This window comes from Cryptomeria japonica, chromosome 3 (genome assembly GCF_030272615.1).
Source record: "Cryptomeria japonica chromosome 3, Sugi_1.0, whole genome shotgun sequence".
NCBI classification, from domain to species: Eukaryota; Viridiplantae; Streptophyta; class Pinopsida; order Cupressales; family Cupressaceae; genus Cryptomeria; species Cryptomeria japonica.
The window spans coordinates 410,504,288-410,523,709 of record NC_081407.1 but is presented as its reverse complement, the minus strand read 5'-3'; the positions used below and the strand labels follow the sequence as shown (position 1 = coordinate 410,523,709).

General features: G+C 34.4%; 1 protein-coding gene across 2 annotated transcripts; it reads left to right on the top strand.

Moving 5' to 3' along the window:
* The first annotated feature begins 4,187 nt into the window (after positions 1 to 4,187).
* On the top strand, positions 4,188 to 10,173 carry LOC131069522 (ADP-ribosylation factor-like protein 8a). Of its 2 annotated transcripts, none has more exons than XM_058004998.2 (6): positions 4,188 to 4,496; positions 7,789 to 7,870; positions 8,020 to 8,052; positions 8,244 to 8,365; positions 9,089 to 9,250; positions 9,468 to 10,173. In XM_058004998.2, exons 1-6 carry the CDS (start codon positions 4,459 to 4,461, stop codon positions 9,583 to 9,585), a joined length of 555 nt encoding a protein of 184 aa, XP_057860981.1. In that variant the 5' UTR covers positions 4,188 to 4,458; the 3' UTR covers positions 9,586 to 10,173. The 2 variants fall into 2 exon arrangements, with proteins under 2 accessions (XP_057860981.1, XP_057860982.1); XM_058004999.2 differs by lacking the exon at positions 4,188 to 4,496 and adding an exon at positions 4,642 to 4,660.
* The last annotated feature ends 9,249 nt before the right edge of the window (positions 10,174 to 19,422 follow it).

Below are 19,422 nucleotides of genomic sequence, written 5' to 3'. Positions count from 1 at the left end.
CTAACATTTAAAAGTTCTTCCATTTGCATGAAAGAACATTTTGATTCCATGGAAGATCCATGTGATCTCAAACCATTGGTCCATAAATTTCTTTTGTTAAATAATGAATAAGAGTGGAATATAATTGTTCCATGATTCATGCCAAGAACAAAATAGAGGTTTTATTTGCCAACTTCCAGGTGAGGTGATTCATTATCATCAGCCGACATTTGGAAATGAAAACATATTTGGAAATTTATTTGTGTGTACATGCCACTAATAATTGATCATCTCACATGGAAAATAAATAATGGAGAAAGTGCAAAATTTTGGTTGGACTCGTGGACCGGATAGAAGCCTCCCATTGAGATTGAAGTTCTTGTTGAACTTTTTGACTTTCTAGGTGATCAAAAGGTTTTGTTAGTTGTAAATTATCTTTTAGATACCTCTAATTTTGTTGAGTCCTCTTGGAATTGGAACCACATCTTGGAGCTAAATCTCAATGTACAAATTTTCAAGGCTCTCAAGGCCAAGATCAAGGATAGGAAGATAATAACAACACAAAACACATACACGATAATCTGTGTGGTGCCAAATTAGGTACCTACATAGTTAAAATGGGGTGCTTGATTCAAGGCGCACCTACAAATGCCTAATTGTCTTGCACACCTTCGTTGGGATAGGGTGATGCTTCCCAAAGTGGGGGATTTTGCATGGAGAACTCTCCACAAATGAATCCTTACAGGCGATCATTTCAAATCCATTAGTATAGTGGACCCATGTTGGTGTGTAATGTGTAAAAATGAGGAAGAAACTATGGACCACCTCCTCTTGACTTATGAATATGCTCAATGATGCTTGGATTGCTCTATAAAAAATTGAATTAGACCAATGCAAGACCTCAAGAGCTCCTCCATTGGTTCCAAAGCTAGCCCCTTCCACACACCAAGTTTGTTTAGGGTGAAATTTGGAAGACTTGCCCTTCCATGCTCATTTGGCGAATATGGAAAGTGTGCAACAAGCATATTTTCTATAATGAAGAAAGGAATCTACAACAAATTTTAAATCTAATTGAAAATGAAATTACAAAGAAATTGAACAACAAAGAATCACAATAATGCTTAGTGTCCTTCTACATATGGGATGACTCCACAATGAAATTGTGGGAGGGCTTGGAAATGCCCTTTGGCTTCTCCTCTTCTCCTCAACAACAGACCAACAAGCGAAAAGAAGCCAAATGGTCACTTCCCCTGAGTGGCAAGCTTAAACTTGTGTGTGTGAAAAGTGGAATAAGTATCTGTAAGTTGTAAGACACAACACTTCAATTAAGTCATTGCATGCATGGTTAGATAGATATAATCATGAATATAAAAATCATAACAAATCAACCTATTGCCTTCTAAAAGATGCGAGTATAGACTTGCTCTCAGATTTGTCTAAGCAATACTAGTGACTAGACTACACCAAGACAAAGGATTTAATCTATATGAGCACAAGAATAAGCTAAATGTATGCAAGATTAAGCTAGATGAATGAAAGATTAAGCTAAATGAATGAATATTAAGCTGAATGAATGCAAGCAATAAGGGTTAAACTAAGTATGCAAAGAGCTAAACTAAGATGCAATAATCTCAAAGCACCAATATCTTCAATGACTCCAGAGCAAAAACTACACAATAACAATAAATCTCCAAGGTGTTTTGAATGAGAGATGAAGGCTGAATTTATAGAGACTCAAAAGAGAGACCAACAATCAAGATCGATTAACAATGAGCGGTTGAGATTCCTCAAGAAAAAACACAATCCTGGTTAATTGAAATAATTGAGAGATCAGATTAAGTTAATCTTGAGATAGATTCTAATTATAGCCTGATTGAATGCATTAAGATTATAAGTTTGAGTTTGCATTGGAGATAAAATTAGTTGATTTCATGCACTTGAAATAAAATTTAGTTGATTCCATGCACATGAGATAAAATTTAGTTCAAGATTTTTATTTAGAAGAAGCCTTTTTAATACAACTAAACTTCTTTCCTCAAGAAAAGCTTTGAGTTTTAATTTTAGAGAAAATGATTAATTCAATTTAATTGCTTTTATGATTACTCAAGTTATCTCAGTTATAGAAAAAGAAATATCTTAAGTTTGATTTCTTCTCTCAATTTAATTCTTTTCTTTTGTTTTCAATTTAACTCTTTCTTTTGCAGATTAATTCCTCTTTTTGCGATTTATCTCTTTTTGTAAATTAATTCATTTTTTTATGATTAATCTCTTTTTGTAAATTAATTCCTTTTTTGTGATTAATCTCTTTTTGTAAATTAATTCCTTTTTTTATGATTAATCTCTTTTTGTAAATTAATTCCTTTTTTTATGATTAATCTCTTTTTGTAAATTAATTCCTTTTTTTAATGATTAAATGACAAATTTATTTATTAATTAAATATGCTAGGATATTTAATTAAATAAATAGGATAATTGATCAAAATGATTTACTTGGAATGATTTAATTAATATAGAGTGATTACTTTGCCATGTAACATTAATGATTGAAGAATTAATTAATTAAGTGCTCAAGGTTGATTTAATTGCCTTTTGGTTAGGACCTTGGTGATGTTGTCGAGATTAGGGGCCCATGGTTTAGGTGACCATTTTTAGGGTATTACAAAACTCAATTTGGATGGAGCCTCCAAAGTTAACCAAGGGATGGATTGGATTGGTTGCATTGCAATAAATCACAAGGGAGATTTGGTGTGGGCTCTTTTGAAGCAAGTTCGTAGAAGTACAAACAATGTTACTAAGTTAGTGGCTTTTGCTGCTAGTTTGGATGTGTTTATCAAAATGAATCAAGGTGGTAGATATTGAAGGAGATTCACTCCTCTACATTGAGGCAATTAAACGTAGAGAAATCAAGTATTGGAGCTTGCAAGGGTGGATAGATGTAATTTGGGACAAATTGACTCATTTGGAGGACTTTACTATTTCTCATGTTTATAGGGAATTGAACAAGGTAGTGGACATGCTCACTAACAATGGATCTAGTGGAATGGATCTAGTATCTTCCTTGTGCTCAAACTGGTTTGGTCTGGACCAAATCATCATCAAGGAGCAAGAACATGGATTGAATCTATTATAAAAAATAAAAATAGAAATTAACCCCTCTCAAAGGCACCTTTTCTGTCTCTCTACATAGCCCGTAACATCATATTTGGTGTGCATTGGTGGCACACTCAAGGTTTAAAGGAATTGTTGTTGGTGTTGCATTGTCTCCTTTGGACAGTACGGATTTGGTCTTGTTGGATTTGGGTTTCCTTGGATGCACACATCTTGACTCCATATTGGCTTTTCATGCCATTACAAAAGTAAATTGAAGACACAATTTTGCACATGCCTAGAAATGTCTCAAGGAAGGATTGATTGCTATGTCCCCTGTCCATCAAATGGATCTTGGGGTTCTTGTTTAGAGCACAATGCTTACGTTGCTCTTGCCCTTGTAAAAAAGTTTTCTTTTCTTTAATAAAGGGAGTTGCCGCTCCCCCCCCCCCTCTAATCCCTTACCCACTGCTATATATATATATATATATATATATATATATATATATATATATATATATATATATATATATATATATATATATATATATATATATATATATATATATATATATAGATGTTTTGGTGAAGTTGAGTGTTCTTAGAAACCAAGTCTTATTTTTAGTAAAAATTAGTATGTGAGGTGGTTTGTCTTATAGACTATTTTTAGCCTCGTGAACATTAAAATAATTTCTTCCTTTATTTCTTCCTATTGAATATGAGATCGTCATACAATAAATAATGAAATGGAAATCATAAAAAAAAGAATTTAGTCACTATTTGACTCAAAAGTTTTTGCCTCAAACTCATATTCTCATTTCAAATAAACATAATGATTGGGTAGACAAGAAGTTTGAGCCTAGCCCTCCCAAAACAAGAAAGAATTCACTCTAAAGAAAAGAGACGTTGAAGGATTGAGTGACCGCTGGATATGGCAATCCAATGGACATGATACCAAGCAAGGCAAGTAACCGTTAGGATTTGTGCCGGCCAGAAGATAGAGCGTGAAACTAGGGCCCTCTCGAAACTATACACCTGTCCAGTAGGGTCCACAATAAAATAGCCAAAATATTCTCTATTTTAATAAAGAAGTATAAAAAGGGCAACCTAAAAGCAAAGAGATTAGACCCGTAAAACAGACTGGCATTACGAAGCCCCGGATATTAAAAGAAACGAAATCCCTTTAATTGAAGACGTCAAATCCGTTTCTTCTTCTGGGAAAAGCTTCTGCCCGCATTAGCTGTACTCTTCGTGAAAATTTGAGCAGTTTTAGCTTTAATTTGAAGGTAGATTTGGAAGGTGTTCCTCGTATTTGTCTGTAAATTGAAGGTGTTTTTTTCCCTTTTTTGTTCGTATTGGATCCCTGATCGGTGGAACGAGTTGTCTGTAGCGATGGGATTGTGGGAGGCTTTTCTTAACTGGCTTAGAAGGTATGTATATATCTAATTCAATTTTAGTCCCTTTTAACGAGTACCCATTAGTTTGAATTGCTGAATCGAGTATTACTCAGTGGAGATGGAATCAGGTTCCAATTCACTACAATTTTAGGGCTAGCTTCTAAAAAAAAAAGGTTTTATGATTGCAAATTTTCTAGGTGCTTATCTATCTCAATTTCTATTGTTTATATGAATACCCATTTGCCTGAATTGTTGAATAGAGTACACATAAGAAGAGAATTTATCGTGATTGTAATTCACCGATATTCTAGGGTTATATGGCTTTTTTGCTTTATATCACTAGTTAGGATATGCCTTATATCATATCAATGTCAATCACCTTTTGTTGAATACCCTTTTTTTTTCATTTGGTTAATCGAGAATCGCTGAGCGAACGTGAATTTGAGCTACAATTCACTGCAAGTTTAGGGCTATATGTAATTCTCAGGGTATTTTTAAAACTCAATTTTAGTCTTTTTGGTTGGATGCCTGTGTGCTTGAATTACTGATTCGAGTATCACCTGGTAGAAAATGATCTGCGTTATAGTTTACTGGAATTTCAGGGTCAGATTTTTTTTTGCTGTATTAATGCTTTGATATGTAGAACCGTGGGCAGCTTTAAGAGTAACATAATTTGGGTTATATGTTGAACGAAAGACTGCTTATACATGTCCCTTCTGTTTAGAAAATGTCTTTAACTTTGTTAAAATGACTTTCATACCAGTGTGTTTGTATTACTATCCGACATTTTAAAAGGGCGAGCTGTAAGTACAGCTATTTTTTTGGAAGCTTACTTTACTGTAGCTTTTAATGTCTGAGAAATTTTGCTGTAGTTTTTGGTCCCAAATTTAACCTAACACTTCACTGTAGCTTTTAACCTCGATATTTTTTGGTTCAGAAATATAGTCAGTTGATATTTGAAGTAAGTTGTTAATTGTTATATGAAACAACAAACATTGCGCCTAATAAGCACAAAAAGGGAGTAGAAGGGGACAAACCTGACTAGTGGGGAGAGGATGCAATGCTTTCTAAGGAATGACCTGAATTTTTACAGTTTAAGGCTTAAGCTCCCAAATTTTAAATAATTTGAGCGTGGGTATGGGTAAACAAACTTTGAGCATTATCTCAGCTTCATGCCCTTCCTCTTGCGAGGGGCTTTTTAATTGCTCCAGTTATATAATCAGCAGCTGTCAGTTACAGTGCTCAGAGGGAAAAAACATTTTTTTAATCCATGCAATTGGCTATTCTGTACAGTGGTGCCGGTGTTCACTGATAATCAGACATTTGTTTTCTACCATTCTGTAGGTGTTATTGTAAGGAAAGATATTAAATATTGAAATGACACGGATTTGTTAGGGGAAATTCAAAATTTTAATCAAGTAAAAAATTCCTTTTTTTCAAGTGAGTTGATCTGTTTGGATTTTATGCATGTTTGCAAAGTTTTGTTGTTTTTGAGAGAGAAGCCTCACCAAAATTTGGAACTTTGAGAAGCTAGAGACAAGGTTGTAAACTATGAAATATGTAATTACAGAACTGATTAAAAAAAATATTTAAAGGTTTTGATTCCTTTGCTTTCTACATTCACTTACATAAGAACTTTAAAGTTAAACTCAGTTGACAACAAAAATATACTGCTTTAAATGAAAAATTGATGGTCATTATTACTATGAAGTATTGATTCAGAGTTTTCCACAATCTGGAGCAAGGAGAAATAAGCAGTTATTTGATTTAAGGAGAAGAGTTTCTGTTTCATGCAATTCTGGTCTATCTTCATGCTGAATTTTTTTTTTAATGTTTTTATATTGTAAAATGTTATACTGTCTTGAACCACTGTTTCTTCTGTACTTTTGTGTCCAGTTATGAACTAATTTTCCCCATGTTGGTAACTCCATATTCTCGTCCAAGCATCAAGGTTATTATGTCTGGCCTATTTTGCCTTAATGTTTTTTTCTGTTTCAGAATTCTTTCCCTGAGTGGTGAATTTTTGTTGGTGTGGGCCATGTTGAAATTATTCCCATTTGTGTGACCTGTTTACTGGCACTGGTAGGTTTCCTGTTTCTAACTTTTAGAAAAACTTAAAATGGAGCTGGGTTTGAGGTTTTAACATTTTAAAAATTGTTTTGGTTGCATACTCTGCTGTTCTTTTTGATTTGCAGTTGATCAATGTCCAATGTGAAATCTTCTGTGAATATTGTTTCTGGCAAGAACTCGTGTGACTGATTTGAACAATGCAAAGCAGTAATTATTTAAGACGTTTTTCTTTGAATTGGTATATACAGCCTTTCTGGGAGTTTGACAGTGTTTTTTGCTACTTTTTAAATGACTCCAGTTTTTTGCCCTTGACATCCTGTGTAACCCGTTGAAATTGACATTTTCTGGGAACCAATAGCTTTTCTGGTTTTGCACTGTCTTCATTTGCAAAGTTGTGGTGGCTTGTTTCTATTTTAGAAAGCAATTATTGGGAACCCTTGTCTTTTCTGATGATGTGGTTTATTTCTATTATGGAAGAGTTGTCATTCATAATGGAGAACTGTGATTTGGGGTGTTGATTGGCAACCTGTTATGACAGAGATTCCATGACAACATTTAAACTAAGCTCAATGAATATCCCTGTATGCTAATTCAGTGCAAGTGAACTTTATTTTGTTCTACTTCTAATATTCAAGAATGATATTTTCCGGAAAATGTATTTTGCTTGTTTTTATGAACCTCATATATAGAAAATGTTTTCAATAAATCTTTATGCATTTTTATGTTAGATGTGCTAATCTATCATTTATGATTCCGTTTTCTAATAATCAAGAATGATAAATTACATTTTCTGGAAAATGTATTATGCTTGTTTTTATGAACCTCATATATGGAAAATGGTTTTCAAGAAATCTTTATGCATGCGTATGTTAGATGTGCTGTGCTAATCTGTCTTTTATGATTCTGTTTATGTTTATATCAGTTAAAAACTTAAAAGATTAACCAACCAAGCTGTTTTGTGGACTGTATTTTAAATCAAGTCTCTAAATTTGTATTTCATTTTATTATTATTGCTGCTGGCAACTTAAGAAGATTCTTTGTTTGAGTTCTCTAAAGGAATTGTTTGGGTTTATAGAGTGACAGGATAGTCTTTTGCAGAATCAATTTTGATAAATTGTTTAATTGTTTATTGACAGCATTTATCTGTTTCAGTCACTTCTGCTATTATTTTAGTTTCCTTTTTTTCATTTTCTGTCGTATTTCTCCTAACAATATTTTTTCATATCTAAGTGAATTACTGGTTTTAACTTTGCAGCCTATTTTTCAAACAAGAAATGGAGCTATCATTAATAGGGCTACAAAATGCAGGAAAGACATCACTTGTAAATGTCATTGCGGTCAGTAACTTATTTCTTTTCTTTTTGATTAATAATTTAATTCTATTCCCTTTGAACAATCTTTCTGACTGTCAATAGCAATATATTGGCTGTTATTTTCTCATTATTTGATTCTTAACTATTTCTATACAATATTTTTGTTTTTGCAGACGGGTGGTTATAGTGAGGACATGATTCCAACTGTGAGTATTTGTCATGATATATGCAACCTGGTTGTAGCTCCTTTATCTTGTGTTTGTCGTCCTCTTGCACGAAAGAGAGTATTATAAATAATTATTTCAAATTAAATAATAAATGATGGATCTAAGTGTTTTTGAACCATTCAATGTTTTTTCTAGGTATGTTATTTTATGTTTTCCAAATGCATTGGCAGGTTGGATTTAACATGCGAAAAGTTTCTAAAGGAAATGTAACAATCAAGTTATGGGATCTTGGGGGTCAGCCTCGTTTTCGTAGCATGTGGGAGCGCTATTGCCGCGGTGTCTCTGCAATTGTGTATGCTCTTTATAGCAATTTTCTTTCTGCTCCAGTTTTACATTTTAAATAGTTAACTAGCAGATGAATGCCAAAAGAAAATTAATAGATTATCAATTCATTGCCATAATGTTCTCTTAGAACTAAAATTCACTCTGCTGTTTTGCTGCATTGGTAGAACCATCTGAAATAGCTGAATGTTGGCTGTGTGTAAGCAAAAATATGATTCAGAATTATATTAAACTGCACAAAAGAAGAAACTAAAGGCTGATAAAGAAACACTGTCTGCGTATGCTTCCTAAATTTATTCAATTAATTTAGACTTTAGACCAGGATGGTCATAATCAAACAATAACTTCTTGTGATTCCTGTGTGATGCCTTGTAGGCCTCTCTAACTTATTGTTGTTACCATAATTTACAAGCCTTTTACAATAGTGACATAACTTGGGCTGGGTATTAATTCGCTCATCCTCTTCCTTCCTCTTCTATCCATGATCTTACAATCCTTCTTTTGTTGCATATTTTCAAATTAAGGATTTTGCCTATTTCATGTGCGTTGAATACAAAAAAGCCTCTGATTGCATTGTTTTTTAAGAGCTTTGAGATCAGTACTTGTTTTCGAGGTGTTCCATTTAGAATGAGAATATATATATATATTTAATAGCAAGATGTATATTAGGCCTTTTTCTTCATTTCATTTGATAGTCATATTTTCTCACTAATTTATAATTTCTCTTTTGTAGATATGTGGTGGATGCAGCAGACAAAGACAATATAACCATTTCTAGGAGTGAACTGCACGATTTGTTGAACAAACCATCATTGCATGGAATTCCATTGCTAGTTCTTGGAAATAAAATTGATAAGGCAGAAGCTCTATCAAAGCAGGCATTGACTGACCAGATGTGAGTTTTATGAACTCTCCTAGAGTTAATTTATTGCTTATTCATTAGGGACATGTGACAACAACTTTTGAGTTAGATGTTTATGGAATCATTGAGTTGGAGTTTAAATTTTCCAAATCTGCTTTTAGCTACATAGTATAATACATTTAATTCCTGTAAAGCCTAGGTTATTGATATTAGAGTTTTCATGCATGCCTCTGGTTGTCGGATTTGGCAGGGGTCTGCAATCTATAACTGACAGAGAGGTTTGCTGCTACATGGTATCCTGCAAGAACTCCACAAACATTGATGTTGTTATTGATTGGCTTGTAAAGCATTCAAAGACAAAGAGTTGAATGACCCGAGCTGTTAATTTAAATGTTTCTGTTTGGAGACTCACATTTGCTGTAAGTTACTGTGTATCCTTGAGTTCATCTTCTCAATGCTACGATTGATAACTGTTGGTTACTGACGAGTCACAAAATACCTCCCTGTCAATGTCAAACATCATGCTGGTTTTATTAGTATTGTACATTTAAAATGCCCTTCATTGAGGGCAGTGCATGGTATGTGATTCTGTGTGGTGGACAAAGGTGTATGGAAAAGGGTTTTTTTCTGGGAGTGTCTTATATCGATGCAGGTAGCTTGCAGGTACCAGTTATGATTGTATTTGTGATTTCTGAGTGACATGCAAGTACCAGTTATGATTGTATTTGTGATTTCTGAGTCAGATTGCTAGGCTCTGACCAGTTGTTAGTGTCTATTTGCACCGGATCAACTACTATATGATGAGGCTTCTTGGGGCTTTTGTCACATTGGCAAGAGTTCATCTACAAATTTTTCATGTATAAAAATATTTATTCTTTGGAGTGTTCTTTTCTAATGTTTATGCTCAGCTAAACCTTGAACATTTTTTAATAAAAGGTTTGCATCAAGTTTGACAAGTTTTGGTGTAGGTCATTTTAGTTGTAATGATTTTTGTCATCTTTTTTCTATGGGTCTAAATTTTTTAATCTACACATTTGTTGAGAGCAATAGGTTTTCACCTTTGCCTTATTATTGTGTATATCTTAATTCCTAAGTAGCTATTCCTTTTTGAAAGTATAATTTAGATAATTGTGCTTGGGCATTTCATATTCTGGAAGGGGCAATTATCAGTAGTATCACCTGGTTATTCTCTGCTTGTGAGCTTGGGAACTTATTTATTGGTTAATCACAAATTCATGATACACAAAATAACTTCGTTGTATACATGGCCCGTATCATTGTATCATGCTTTCCACATGTAAATTCTTTCCATGTTTGTTCTCACTGTTAGACTCAAACGTATTAATTTATTTCAAGCACAGCTTGCAAACTTAATATTGGTTTATTTGTTTGGTTAAGTGCAAATTTATCAGATACAAAATAAGTTCATTCCATTTATTTCATTACTATCATATTATCACTTTTGCTGTATGGAACTTTAGTTAGTGTGGCCTCCATTTCACGTTCATGTACACACTTTCCACGTAAAATCTATGTATTTTCTCACCACCAGACTCAACCTATTCATTTATTTCAAGCACATCTTTGGAGATCCTTGCTAATGATCCTTTTAAACTACCTAGTATGTGTCAGTCTTAACCTATTTTGTTTGTCCGAGTGATGAACTTTACTTCCATGCATCTTCCCATGGCTTCTAAAAATTTAGTTCTGCCACTATCATTTTCTTCTTGTTAGCTATTACTTGCTATATGTAGATAAATGATATTTTAAAAATATTGCCACTGTATTATTTCTTAGTTGTTTACAATCCACACTCACCTTCATACCTTGCCATTGTAATTTTCTTGTTCCTTCTTCAATGTTTACTTTTAAGATTTCATGTTGGTTGGTATGTTGGGACTCGTCGCTGTACTAGTTTCACACACAAAAATGATCAAGGGATTACCTCTTCTGGAGAGTATGAGAGAGTTCCAAGATTGCTACCGCTAAAGGAATTCTTCATAATCTTTTCTAACTTTCCGATATCAACTATTTATAGTTGGTAATATTTTTTAACCTTGTGGGCAATGACGCCCCTATACTGCTATACACCCTTACCACCCCTTAAAAGAAAAACCACACAACAGAGAGAGAATGCATGGCTCTTTATTGGAGCTATATTATTCCTTGCTCATTGTATTTATATTATAGGCAAAACATATGATTGGCTTACTGTTTGTCACACAACAGTTGGTTAGAAATATTTATGTTGTAATTAGCAAGGAAAACTAGGCAAAATGGAAACAACATGAGAGCACATTGCAAATATTGACCAAAAATTACAAATAATTGGTCGATTTGAAGAAATCATTCGTAAATTTGCAAAATAATGATTGGTCGATTTGAAGAATTTTGCTAATAACATTTAAATTTACAATGAATTTGTAGATCACGTCATTAATTTGTAGACTTTAACCAATAAAGTGCAATTTTATGCAGCTTTGATACAGTTGACATCTCTCATCTCCAATCTACAAGATGAACTTGCTCTCCAATCTACATGATGAACTTGCTTGAATATTATTTGCATTTCCATTTGCAACAGCGAAGCTTTGATCCCATGTAAAAATTAGCTATGGAAATTTAGTAAAATGGATAAAAACAAATTCATGATGATGCATTTGGATTGGTAGGAGGTGCATATACAGGGGGATTAGTTTACCTATCCTTGAAACTATGTTGCCTCGTTAGCTAGTTTGCAACTAAGCAACCACTAAAGCATGTATACACCAACAATGGTGAGTGGTAGTAAGCGATTGTGTCGGCAAAGGATTTGTGTGGATCAATCTAGCATTAATTTATTCTAACATCCTCCTATAAATTAATTGTTCTAGTCACTTTTAAATATCCAACCATAGTTTAAAAAAGACAGATCTTGACATAGAGACTTCTTAGGTACCCATATGATCACTTAATTTATTAATACAATTGTAGGTATTAATCACTCTTGAATGATAGCAAATATTCTTGTGACTTTCACAATCCTAAAGACTAATAAGATCTACAAACTCCGTATCACGTAAAGTCTTGGTGAAAAGATGAGCTATCTAGTTCTTTGTCCTATAATATTTAAGATGAAATTCTTGTTGTTGGATGTGATGCTCGATGTAATGATGATAGACCTCTATAGTCTTTGTTTTAGCATGAAGCATTAGATTGTTGGACAACAAAATTATACTTTTGATTGTCAGAGTGAAGTAAACGAGCTATTTGATGTTGTTTGAGTATTGAAAGAATAGCTCATGCCCAAGTTCTTTCTTTAGTTGCCTCGTCGTATGCTCGACCGTTGTAGTTGATAAAGCAATAATAGTTTGATAACCGTGAGTTTTTGTTATGGTTCACATTGCATGTTCGCCATTTTCATGCAAATGTAGTAGGAAGCTTTAGTGAATTTTTTGTTTAACTTAGGATCACTACCTTAATGGTAGTTGGCTCATCTGATAAATACATTGGTAATGAATGCAATAGGGGTTGGTTAGTAAGTTAGCATTGGCTAGATAGTAAAAGCTTTTGATTCTAGTGAGCCTTAGCAGGTGCTTCTTGCAAAAGGATTCAAATATTGCACTTTGTGCCATAATGGCCTTTTGTATTTTGTTCTCCTCCCAACAATGGAGAGTTTGATGGTATGATGAAAGAATAAGTATCTGGTAGAATACTGAGAGGGGGGTGGGGGGTTGAATCAGTATATTGAAAAACTGATACAAAGTTCCTAAACTCAAATTCAATCACACAAAGTAAACATATCATAGTTAAGATCAATATTCATAAGAATACTTGACATCAATCGGTTTGACTGTTATGACAACTTAACAGTAAACAACTCCAATCTTGTAAACATAAACAATGCTTAATCATATTTTAACATATTCATCTCTCAATGCTTCTAGTTATCATGCCTTATCAGAAGTTAATCAAATCAACAAATAAAATCATAACCGCAAAAACCCAAATAGGTATAAACTATGGTGATATGAGACTCACAAGGATAGCTATCTGAACTCTTCTAAAGTTCGCCCTGTTAGGAGTCAAGCTTGTTAAAGCTTTACAATAAATCCTGTTAAGAACTAATTCCAGTTAGGAATCACCTGGTTAAGGGATTTACAAATATGTCTTGATGAAAAACACAATACCTTGTTAGGAGTAACCTCGTTGGAGGATTTAAGAATCCAAGCTAATGGACCACCTTGTTAGAGGATTTAAGAATCCAAGCTAATGAAGCAATATATTGAAAAACTGATACAAAGTTCCCAAACTCAAATTCAATTATACAAAGTAAACATATCATTGATACAAAGTTCCCAAACTCAAATTCAATCACACAAAGTAAACATATCACAGTTAAGATCAATATTCATAAGAATACTTGACATCAACCGGTTTGACTGTTATGACAACTTAATAGTAAACAACTCCAATCTTGTAAACATCAACAATGCTTAATCATATCTCAACATATTCATCTCTCAATGCTTCTAGTTATCATGCCTTATCAAAAGTTAATCAAATTAACAAATAAGATCATAACCACAAAAACATTCACCACTTGACACAAATGTTTATACGTGGAAAACCCAAATAGGTAAAAACTACGGTGAGATGAGACTCACAAGGATAACTATCTGAACTCTTCTGAAGTTCGCCCTGTTAGGAGCCAAGCTTGTTAAAGATTTACAATAAGTCCTGTTAGGAACTAATTCCAATTAGGAATCACCTGGTTAAGGGATTTGCAAATATGCCTTGATGAGAAGCACAATACCCTGTTAGGAGTAACCTCGCTAGAGGATTTAAGAATCCAAGCTAATGGACTGCCTTGTTAGAGGATTTAAGAATCCAAGCTAATGAATCAGTATACTGAAAAACTGATACAAAGTTCCCAAACTCAAATTCAATCACACAATGTAAACATATCATAGTTAAGATCAATATTCATAAGAATACTTGACATCAATTGGTTTGCCTATTATGACAACTTAACAGTAAAAAATTCCAATCTTATAAACATCAACAATGCTTAATCATATCTCAACATATTCATCTCTCAATGCTTCTAGTTATCGTGCCTTATTAGAAGATAATCAAATCAACAAATAAGATCATAACCACAAAAACATTCACCACTTGACACAAATGCTTATACGTGGAAAACCCAAATAAGTAAAAACTACGGTGAGATGAGACTCACAAGGATAGCTATCTGAACTCCTCTGAAGTTCGCCCTGTTAAGAGCCAAGCTTGTTAAAGCTTTACAATAAATCATGTTAAGAACTAATTCCGGTTAGGAATCACCCCGGTTAAGGGATTTACAAATATGTCTTGATAAAAAACACAATACCCTGTTAGGAGTAACCTCGCTGGAGGATTTAAGAATCCAATATAATGGACCTCCTTGTTAGAGGATTTAAGAATCCAATATAATGGACCTCCTTGTTAGAGGATTTAAGAATCCAAGCTAATGAATCAATATACTGAAAAACTGATACAAAGTTCCCAAACTCAAATTCAATCACACAAAGTAAACATATCACAGTTAAGATCAATATTCATAAGAATACTTGACATCAACCGGTTTACCTGTTATGACAACTTAACAGTAAACAACTCCAATCTTGTAAACATCAACAATGCTTAATCATATCTCAACATATTCATCTCTCAATGCTTCTAGTTATCATGCCTTATCAAAAGTTAATCAAATCAACAAATAAGATCATAACCACAAAAACATTCACCACTTGACACAAATGTTTATACTTGGAAAACCCAAATAGGTAAAAACTATAGTGAGATGAGACTCACAAGGATAGCTATTTGAACTCTTTTGAAGTTCGCCCTGTTAGGAGCCAAGTCTGTTAAAGCTTTACAATAAGTCCTATTAAGAACTAATTTTGTTTAGGAATCACTCGGTTAAGGGATTTACAAATATGCCTTGATGAAAAGCACAATACCCTGTTAGGAGTAACCTCGCTGGAGGATTTAAGAATCCAAGCTAATGGACCACCTTGTTAGAGGATTTAATAAGTAACCAAGCTTGTTAGAGCTTACCCAGTTAAGGGATTTCACTTTTGTTGTAATTGTTAGAAAACAACAGGTTTTCTTGATTTGTCTGAATAGCACTACATTTGCTTGATCAGATCCTTTTAAGCTTCAATCTGCCTTACTCAAAGTGCAGATCCATTCACCGGTTAGGCAATTACACACTCAATAGGTTTCTGCCAATCTTGCCAACAACTTTTACAAACAACTTCATCGACCTTAAATACAAATCAATTAGGTTGGTAACACAACAAAAACCTAATTCTCATCATTGAGATTACAAACAAGTCGGTACAATCTTGATCGTTAGAAATCATAACAACCTCTTCACATTCTTCAAGAAAATTTCAACTGCTCCATGATCACCGCTTCATTGAACTTTGTAACTCATCACGCATTGTGCATTAGATGCAATCCACTTTGTTCCTTCCCTAGACAACAAACAAACACACCAAAACAATCTGAACTTATCCTCATATAATGATCATATGTGTCTCCATCATTACCGCTCATCAGATAATAAACCAACAAACTTGATCGGTTAGGGTTTAACAGCTGATAGGGTTTACCGGTTACATTGCATAGAAAGGTTTAACCCTTTACACCAGTTTACCGGTTCAACTCACAAACTTAACATACCGGTTTACAACATCTTCCACAAAGCTCTTCTTATTGGTTACTAGTCAATATCAAAAACAACAATATCAACAATAACATGAATAACATTACCGGTTCAATTGACATCAATGACAACATATCATTAATGCAATCTATATGCAAAATGCCAACAAACTAAAAATGCCAACAGAGTTCGCAACATTCTATGCTCATATTTTGTGGAATCACTTGTTCTTTGTTATTCTAATTTAGCTTATATGATTATTGGAATAATTAATTGACCAAAATCCTTAAGTCATGCATTATGCTCTTTTATAAGTTTTTGTAAATCTTATTGTTGCTTTGAATTGTGTTATGCTTCTATAAAGAAATACACTTTAAAATCTCGGTACACCACCTTAGGATTGGTTTCTTTTTAAATTTTATTTATATATTTCTCTTCCTTTTTCAAAATCCCAAAAATAGAATTCCTCAAAATCTGGAGGTCGTTTCATGAATCACTATCCTTTTCTTGAATGAGTGTTTGAGCAATCAACATTTTTTCTAGCACATTTGATGGGACATAATTTACTTCTTGGTTAAAGTTGGGTTGCACGAACCAAGGATCCATCACAAGATCGCATTCAACAAATGATTTGGGTATTTTTTTGCCACCCTTGGTAATTGTTCCTTGATAGAGAGCCAATGGACCTAGTGGATCACAAGCAACTATGGTTGTGTTAGGTCCACCAAGAAATTTCGTAACATGAAATAGTGGTAGTCCACTCATTCCACTAGTAGCTCTAGACTCATGGGATTTGATCCCAATTAAGACATTAAAAACACTTCCTAAGTTCAATGGTGAGGATTTTAAGACTCTTGCAGAACATTTGCAAGATGTAGCAAATGTCTGCACCGTGCACCATGCAATCAAGGAAAATGTCATCCTTGTTTTGCTTGCTATATCTTTCAAGCGCAAAGCTCTCAACTAGTATTAGTTTCTACCACCTAATTCGATTGCCACATGGGATCAACTAGGTGATGAGTTTTTTAATATATTTAATGAGGGAGACTGATCCTCTCTCCTATAATAGTTGATAAAAATAAAGAGGCCTCCACAAGAAGTCATTATTAATTTCAACACAAGGTTTTATTAAACATGGTAGAGGATTTCAATAATAGCTTGACTTGTTGTCAGAAAAGTTTGCACCCTTGTTGAACACTTGTGCTCAACAACCTTGTGAAACATGGAAACAACCTCCAAAGTGTGGGATCTTGCGCATGTGAGGTTGAATCTCCGAAGGAGGCTGATTTCCTTTCCAATCAGAGTGCAGTGTTGGACTAACCCAACACTTGTAAAGCCTATTCTAATGATTCAAAGGGAAAAGGGAGAGAAGGAATGCTGAAAGGGAAATATGAGGTGATGCACCTAGATTGAAATGATCATTTTCCCTACCTATGATTGCACAAAACTTCAATAAAGCAACCCAAAGCATACACAAATTCCTATCTTTGATTAGCCCCCAAGATATATATGAGATCAAGAATTAATATAGAACTAAGAGGTACTAAAACATCCATAGACAACTCTCATAAGCATAATCGATAAAACATATAAATCAAACAAGACCAATAAGAAACAAATTCATAACAAAGGCAAGGCAATTTTGCACAAGGTAAATGAACTTGGAAAGAGGTAAAAGGTTAACTTAATTGATGCAAAGGCAAGGTAAGTTTACAGTTGCAAAAATCATAGAATTCTATAAGAGAAAAAGGGAGAAGATCCTGTACAATGTTACAAATTTGCCTTTATAGATCAGGCATAACTCGGATAGAACACTGACTTGGAAATACTAACTGGCTAAGGTTGGGTTACAAAAGAAGGGAAATCAGATCATAAAAGATTGATCTAATGGTTATGTGCCCTGTTGATTTCGCTGGTCTGAAAAGGAGCAACAATCCCTGAAAATTGAGGAAGCTCCTACATCGGGATGGCATTTGAAAATCATCCGCTAGACCAATAAGTCTTCTGTTTGCAATAAATAAGCATGGGTGGCTAAGAGAAACGTCTGTAGGAGCATGGCAGAGTAATGACAGTCGTCCATCGACCCTCTGAAAGTGATTGAGATAGATCAGATTTGATTTGTTAGCCGACGGGGTCAAAAACTAATTTTTGATCCATTAAGTCGACAACCACCCTGCACAACTGTTTGAATTTCAACGATCATTTCATATTTGAATTCGGACCATTGGATCTCCCTTATCGCATGCAAATGAATGATCGAGGTCATGCCACGAAAGCCAGGCCCATCACTTAACAAACTCACCAGGGTATCGCAGCCAAGGATAGAACTTCCTCTTTGGCCACTGCAATATCACGGTGACAAAAACTCTTCATTAAGTTACCGCAACCCCATAGGGGGAAGGTAACTTAATTCCCAAACTGTTGCAGTGGAGAGGTAACTAAATATCTATACCTCTAGCAGACTTTCACTATATTGCAGGGGTCGAGCGATGGTTAAGGATAACCGCTACGACCCCTCGATATCATATTTCACTCCTTCTCTGCCGGTCATCGCAACATCGCAAGGGAAGGAGACCATTGGGACCAAACCACCGCGATACCGTGGTGAACATTATTTCCAGGTCCGCCATCACCATCACAATATGGACAAGGGCACATGACTTTCTAATCAAACTACTGTGATAATGCGATGAAGCATTAGCGACCACCACTATACTGCCAAGGGGAAAACAATGTGAAAACTGACTGTTGCGAAGTTGCGAAAACCAAAGTGGTAATCACAATATCATGGGGGGAACCAAAAGGCAAGTCCCTATTGCTGTAATATTGTGATAAACAAAACAATCACCACAATATTGTAGGGGGGGACCCAAAGGTAAGTCCAAACCACTGCGATATTGCGATAAACAAAACAATCACTGCTAGTCGATAGTGGGTAAAAAGGGCAGGCAACATGAATGAAGAAGCCCCCTCCAGTTGGTAGCCTTTAAGTGAAATGACCACCTAAGCCGGTCAACATTGAGAAAGAATAAGGCTAAAGAATGGCTAACGCAAAAATGCCTTAAGGGTTTAGGGTTTAAGCCTTAGGGAAATATGTAGGGCTTTAGCCATCTGATGATTTTCTTAGATCGGTTATTTGCATGGCTAAGGTTGACACAAAAATGGTCAACATGACCCTTGGAAGATATGACAATTGTCTTCTACCTGAAAGCTTTAAATTTGGATATAGCAATTATGATCTAGTCACTCAGAGGACAAACAAACCTGAACACATGATTTGGATACATATGCAAAGAATAAACTGATGGACATCTATAAGCTTCCCCCAAGGCCTCCTATTCTTGTATTACATGAATTAAACTTAAAAACAATCCCCAATTACTTCACAAGCTAACACTCCTATATATGTTTATCTTCCAGCACGAATAACAACCTCATCTTCATCATCCCTAGCTTTAGAGATGAATGATTTAAAAGTATTTTGCGAAGTTTTTAAAATGAGATTATTGGC